At 36.6% G+C, this 6,675-nt stretch overlaps 1 protein-coding gene across 3 annotated transcripts in view; it reads right to left on the reverse strand.

The window, feature by feature from the left end:
* Positions 1 to 1,123: 1,123 nt before the first annotated feature.
* The window catches only part of LOC106788610 (insulin-like growth factor 2 mRNA-binding protein 1), a 53,200-nt gene continuing 47,648 nt past the window's right edge, over positions 1,124 to 6,675 (reverse strand). For 2 of the 3 annotated variants that reach the window (XM_014752024.1, XM_014752026.1), the window contains exons 2-7: positions 4,561 to 4,743; positions 3,899 to 4,276; positions 3,536 to 3,788; positions 3,078 to 3,431; positions 2,270 to 2,521; positions 1,124 to 2,078 (exon numbers count right to left, since the gene is read on the reverse strand). In XM_014752024.1, the coding sequence (XP_014607510.1) occupies positions 1,761 to 2,078; positions 2,270 to 2,521; positions 3,078 to 3,431; positions 3,536 to 3,788; positions 3,899 to 4,276; positions 4,561 to 4,743 (1,738 nt within the window). In that variant the 3' untranslated portion in view covers positions 1,124 to 1,760. The remainder of the gene's footprint in view (positions 2,079 to 2,269; positions 2,522 to 3,077; positions 3,432 to 3,535; positions 3,789 to 3,898; positions 4,277 to 4,560; positions 4,744 to 6,675) is intronic. The other variant, XM_014752025.1, reaches the window with a different exon arrangement.

Raw genomic sequence — 6,675 nt, forward strand, 5'->3', positions numbered from 1 at the left:
AAAAAAATCATCATCTGTTTTGTAACCCCAATTTCAGTTTTTTTTTTTCTTTTCTTAAAAGCGCTGTTTCAATTTTCTTTGAAGGGTTTCTCGAAGAAGAAATTATAGAAACGTGGGGAAACAAAATTGGGAGGATTCGAGGGTGCAGCAGGGAGACGGGGGGTTGACACTCCCATTATTATTCGGGGGAGGGAGGGGGTGTAAATGCACACAAATGACACTGTCAACAAGAATCCTTTTATCTATCTGCACTAACCACGAAAAATACGCGCAAAAGAGTGTGCTGCAGCAAAAGCACTCTCATCATCATCATCATCATCATCATCATCATCATCATCATCATCAAACAAACACTATAAACAATTAAACTCCCATTTTTGTTCCCTTATTTCTATGAACTGTTTCTTTCTTCTATTTCTTTCTTTTCTTTTGTCTTTCTTCTCTTTCTTTCTTACTTTCTTATGATTGCTTTCGCATCATCATCATCATCATCATCATCATCATCATCATCATTATCATCATCATCATTAATATCAACATCATCATCATCATCATTACTATCATCATCTTCTCTCTCTCTATCTCTTTCTATCTTGTAATTATTCTGTTTAAAAATTATTCGCTTCTTCGTTGGCAAAGAAAAAGAGAGAGGTATTTTATTAATATAATTATTAATATGATTATTATGATTATTATTATCATCATATGTACACCTAAATATTAATTAATCATCTCGCATTATTATTGTTTCCCTGACACCTGCGCGTGTTCGTTTGAGGAAACCAAAAATCAAACAAACAGAGAAATAAAATAGCCAAGGGGGGAAAGGACAAAAAAAAAACAAAAAAAAAACATTAAGCTACCAAACACGGTATAGGTTGTGATCGGTAGTGAGAGTTGGCTGTGATTGGCAGGTGGCGAGAGGGGTTGTTTAAAAAAAAAAAAAAAAAAAAAAGAAAAAAAAAGAAGTATAATAATAATATTATTGGCTTCCTGGCATTGGAATGATATTTTTTGTTAATTTTTTTTTTGTGGTTTTTTTTTTAATTCTTTTTTTTATGTTTTTTTGGGTAAAGTTATAATATTTTTGAAAAAAAAAAAAAAAAAAAAAAAAAAAGAAAAAAAAAATAAATAAATTAAGATAAAATGATAATAATATTCGTTGGTATGCCGGGGGTAAATATCTCTGTGCATCGCGCGAGAACTCACGCAGTCTCCTAACCTTAAATCGCATTTTTTTAAATCATCATTATCATCATTATCATCATTTTCGCCTAATTAATCTTTTTTTTAAATCATCTACTACTCAATATGATTACCCGTCTGTCTCTTTCTCTCTCACCCTTTCTTTCTTTCTTTAACAAAAAAATTTAATCATCTCCTTTTTAAGTCTTAAACTATCCCTATTTTCATTAATATGCTTATGCTCGAAAAAAAGTGGGAAAGCGTAATCTCTCCGCGAGAGGGGGGGTTTGTTTTCTCATTTATAAACAGCTGCCTCTCTCGATGAGAGACTCACCACCCAGGGGAGGAGGCTACAACACCTCCCCCCCGTCGAGCAAAATTCAATGTTTGTTTGTTGGTTATTTTTTGTGAATTTTATAAGTGGCTGCTAGAGCCAGCATTCAATTATTGTTTGTTGTAATTGTTGTTGTTGTTGTTGTTGTTGTTAATTGATGTTGTTGATTGTTGGTTATTGTTGTTGCAGTTAATTCTTTTTCCATTCTATTTTTTTGTTTAAATCCCCCATCACATCGAGGTTACTGATTTTGTGGTGATTGCTGCGGTGATTGAGGTTGTTGCTGTGTCAACGATTGTTGCGGTTGCTGTTGTTGTTGCTGCGACTGCTGTTGTTGTTGGCTTGATGATGGCGAAGACATGCCAGTTTGTGGTTGAGAAACTGATTGTGGTTGAACTTGTGGGGTTGTTCCTCCTTGTTGAGATGTGGCACTGCCATCTCGTCGAGAACGGGAACCCCCTTCTTGACTGCTACCACGACCAACACGTGCACCTGCACCACCTGCACCTCCTGGTGCTACGGATTGGAGGACCATCGATCTTATCCTTCTTTGGGCAGACTGAAAAAAAGACAAATTTTATTCGAAAAATGCATTTATTGCAACATTGTCTGACAAAGGGGAGACAACAATTAAGTTCACAGGACACCGGTGATCTTTTTCTTTTTTAAATTCTTCAATCCAACTCGTGTTAGGTTCAAAACTTATCGACCCGCCCCCATATATAGGGTGGAATGGTAATAAATCCCTACCTGAACTGAAAAGAATGGTCCAGTAATATGAACGGTGGTTTCTTCATCGGCAGAGGGAGGCGTGGCTTGTTGTTCCGATAACTTGATGACGCTTCCAGTTGCACGCTGCAGTTCCCTAACGTTTTGTCCACCCTTGCCAATGATTCGGCCTACCTGAGCGCTTGGTACTAAAATTTCTATGGTGAGCCTTACATCTTCTGTACCAGCGACAAAACCTTCCTCGCGCATCTTTTCAAAGATCAAATACTGAGCCTGAAAAATATTACAATATCATTAGTAAAATTAGGTATTAGGATTTTATCTTCGACACTTAACAGGATCGCGTAGATTTATTCAAGAAAAACCAAAAAAATGGATCGTAGAAAATAAAACAGTGTCCACGTTGCAGAACAAATTTCAAAAGACGAAACATACTTTTCGAATAGAACTACGCTTCGATGATTTATTTTAAAAATATCGTACATGTGTGTTAAATATTTGAAAAAAAAAAAGAAAAAAATGTTAAAGGGTTTATACGGAACCGAATGACACAAGTATTATTACAAATGGTGTTAATCAGTACGGGGCCCTTTATATTTGTTTAATCTACCTACTATGTCTAGACCTAATGCTTACGTAAAACAGCACAGGCCCAAATGAGTAGGATAAAACATATTTAAAGAGATTCTATTATTATTTTCCGAGAAAATAATATCCGACGGTTGGTTTCGAACCGACGATCATGGTTTTATCAGACCAACGCCAGTTACGCGAAGCCAACGAATACAACGAATAAGTGAAAGCAACTTGAAGAGGTTTTACCACTTACTTTCCATTGAGATTCGGGTGATCCAACAATGGTAACTTTCCTTTCTGTTTGTTGATCCGCAGGTTTGTCTTGTTCTAATGGAGCAATTTTAACGCTTGCTCCGGAAAACCTGATGATATTTCTAATATGAGATCCCTTAGTACCTATAATAGCACCTACGCTGCTATTAGGAATGTAGAGGAACGTAGTTTCCTGAGTTTCGCTAGAAGGTACAGACGAGGACGGTAAGCTACTTGTGTAGGAATATGGGGTTGGACCAGAACCATAAAGGGCTGTTCCACGCGAGCTATACCCCATACCAGCTGTTGACATCATGGCCATTGGATGCAATCCAGGGAACATCATGGTTTGTGGCTGCACAATTCAATTCGAATTTTTTCATTCAGTCAAGAAATTGATTCGTTGATATATTGTTTGTGTGTTTGTGTGAAAAAGATTATCAATAATAAATAACTTACTGCCATGGCTTGCAAATCGTTCTCATAACTCTGGCGCAATTTGCTCGAGATCATTGACTCGGCTTTGCTCATATTATCAATCGTACCCTTAACCGTGATGATACGTTCTAAATTAAAGCTGTTAATATCATTGATACTGCTAACAGTGATCTTAGATTCAGTATCTTGCATGATTCTTTTAATCGTATTACCACCCTTGCCGATAATACGTCCGATTAGATTATTGTGCGCCAGGATCTTCAACATAATGTCTCTGGGAAACGAACGGAAAAATTTTCTTTAATATAAAGAAAATGAAATTCTAATTACTAAACTTAATTCTACTACTTAAGATTTGTTCTAATATCATTTCATTGAACTTACCCTTTGTTTGTGTTAGCGGCCTCTTGTTGCATTACCTCGAGGATCTTCTTGCACGCATTTGTACAGTTCTCTGGATTGCCATAAATCGTTATGGCTTTTTCAACGCATCCGACGTTATCCTTTCGATGAACGTCGACCCTTGCTCTAGACGATTGCGTAATATGACGAATCGTTGTCCCCTGTCGTCCGATGATTGCCCCGACCATATCCGACTGCACTAATATACGCAGCGGGAAATCCGTCTGTCGGCCGGATCCCGGTGCTCCGGAAAATGCAGCGGTGCGCTGGTTACGGGCTCTTCGTCGGGTTTCCGCCGAAGCCATTTCCACCTTTAATGAGTTACCCTCGTACTCATACCCATTGAATTGTGTCACAGCCCTGCGTTTAAATAAGAAAAACAACAACAGGATGATAACGATTTGAAGAATCTATACCATTTGTGGTCCGATTTTTATTTCATATGATTAATATTACATTAACAATTTATGTTTTTCAATATTGAAGTAATGTTAAACGAGGAAAAATATATATTTTACTGACCGTGACAAATTATCTACAATTGTTTAACAATTTTCATTCGACCGAATTATCGAGTGACGCGCGCGCGCGCGCGCGAGTGTAAATGATATATAATTAAATAAAATATTACAAGTTATACTCACTGCTGTGCCTGTTCTGGGGTTTCATAGCTGACAAGGTAGGAAAGTGTATTTGGATCCCGCGGAGACACTTTTTCGAGGACTTGAACTTGTCCGTAGTTCAATAAAAGTGATTCGAAATCGTCTAATCTGACGTTAATTGGAAGGTTACTAACGAGAATTTTATTTGTACTGGCACCGCTGCTGCTGCAAAGAAAGAAAACAAAAATACAATGTTTATTGTAGCGTAAGGAAAAACGAAATAAAATTCATTAATATTATGATCGTTTTTGATTTAACGTAAAACACATTAACGAGAAAAAAAGAAAAAAATAGAAACAATATAATTGAATTATTTCGGTACATAAGCTTGGTTTTCAGGTCTGATCATTTAAGTGCAACAATTCTGTTAACTGCGTTCATTTAATATTCAATTATTGTCGTTAAACAAACAAACAAACTAAATCGTAGAAACATCGAAGAATGTTTCGCTTGAACTTTAAAAGTATAACCCCCAACCTTATCCTCCACCCACCCCAAAAGTAAAAAAGATCGTTTAAATTCACAAAAGAGAGGCAAACGATTGCGAAAAGAAGAAGGTGAAGTGAGGATGAGGAGGAGTGAGTGGTGGTGTTGTCTTTAGTAAAAACGAAACGTTAATAGTAGAAGTAAATGGTGGAAGAGGAGGAGGAGGAGGAGGAGAAGGGGAAGAAGTACAAGAGGATGAGGTCAAAGAAAAAGAAAAAGAATAAGAAGAAGACGACGAATTAAGAATAAGAATAACACAAGAGAGGAAGAAGAAGAACGAGGGAGTAAAAGGCGCGTCATTATGGCGCCTATGAAAGAGTAAAACGGAACAGATAGAAAGAGAGATAAAGAACGCAACACTATGATATTTTTATCTTTATCTTTATCTTTATCTCTCGCTAGTAATATCGAGAGAGAGGAAGAGAGAAAGAGAGAGAATCACATGTAGTATATAATAGCAGTGATGATGATGATGATGGTAGTGTGGTGGTGATGGTGTTTTGATGGTGTTGGTAGTCTTCTCTCTCTTTGTGCGATATGAATGAACCAAACTGCAGAAATAAGGAGTAAAGAAAGAAAGAAATAAATATAGAAAGAGAGAGAGAGAGAGAGAGAGAGGGCTGAGGACTGAGGATGAGGGCAAGGGAAAGAGTGGAGGTAGGGAGGGTGGGAGGGAAAAGGACGCCAAGCGGAAAGAACAAAAAGGAGGAGGGTGAAACGGCCCCGAGACTCTCACTTTCGTAGCTATCGATTTTTCAACGCGCCGACCCACTCAGCACGCCGCAAGGGCTTTTGGCTAACCTTGAAGGAAACGCGCCGACGTTGCCTTCGGATCAATCCCTTGGCCCTCACACACTCACTCACTCACTAACTCACTCTTCCTTTCTTTCCTTCTTTTTCTCCGATTCCCTAACTCCCTCCCGACCCTTTTGCTCCCTATCTTTTTTATTTTTCTACTCCATCTACCACTTTCTCTTTCTCTTATCATCGTTTCTTTTCTCTGTTAAAATTATTTTTATTTCTACGATTGTGTTTTGTGTTAAGCCTTATTCTTTTTCTTTTTATTTTTATATATATGTGATTTAAAAAAAAAAATGGACATTTTGTTAAACTTCATTTATAATATTTTTTTTCTCATTTTCTCGACGTACTAAATTGTTTCTTTCTCTCTATATCTCTCTCTCTTTTTCTTTATATTTCAAATTATATTCTAAATTAAAATTATTAAATTCCAATGGATATAACTTTCTCGCGATTAATTTATTTCTATAATTATTCGTTAATTAATACACATTACGCGATATCTGTTTTACTGATCGACGTTATGCAAAAGAGGATTTTTATCAGTTTCCACTTGAAAATATCCAACTTAGGAAATTATAGAGAACCTAGAGAGAGAGAGAAAAAGATAGTGAGAAAGTAGAAGATTATAAAATGTGACTATGCGCAGAAGAGGGAAAAATAAAAAATCAAAAAAAAAAAAAAAAAAAAAAAAAAAAAAAAAAAAAAAAGAAAAAAAATAAGAGAAAAAAATTGAAGTTGTTGGGTGCCACTCTCTCTTTCTCTCCCTCCCCTGGAAATTGGATAGAAGTACACCTACCCCCCAACTCC

The sequence above is a fragment of the Polistes canadensis genome, unplaced genomic scaffold (genome assembly GCF_001313835.1).
Source record: "Polistes canadensis isolate GaletaPanama2010 unplaced genomic scaffold, ASM131383v1 scaffold_145, whole genome shotgun sequence".
Lineage (NCBI taxonomy): Eukaryota > Metazoa > Arthropoda > Insecta > Hymenoptera > Vespidae > Polistes > Polistes canadensis.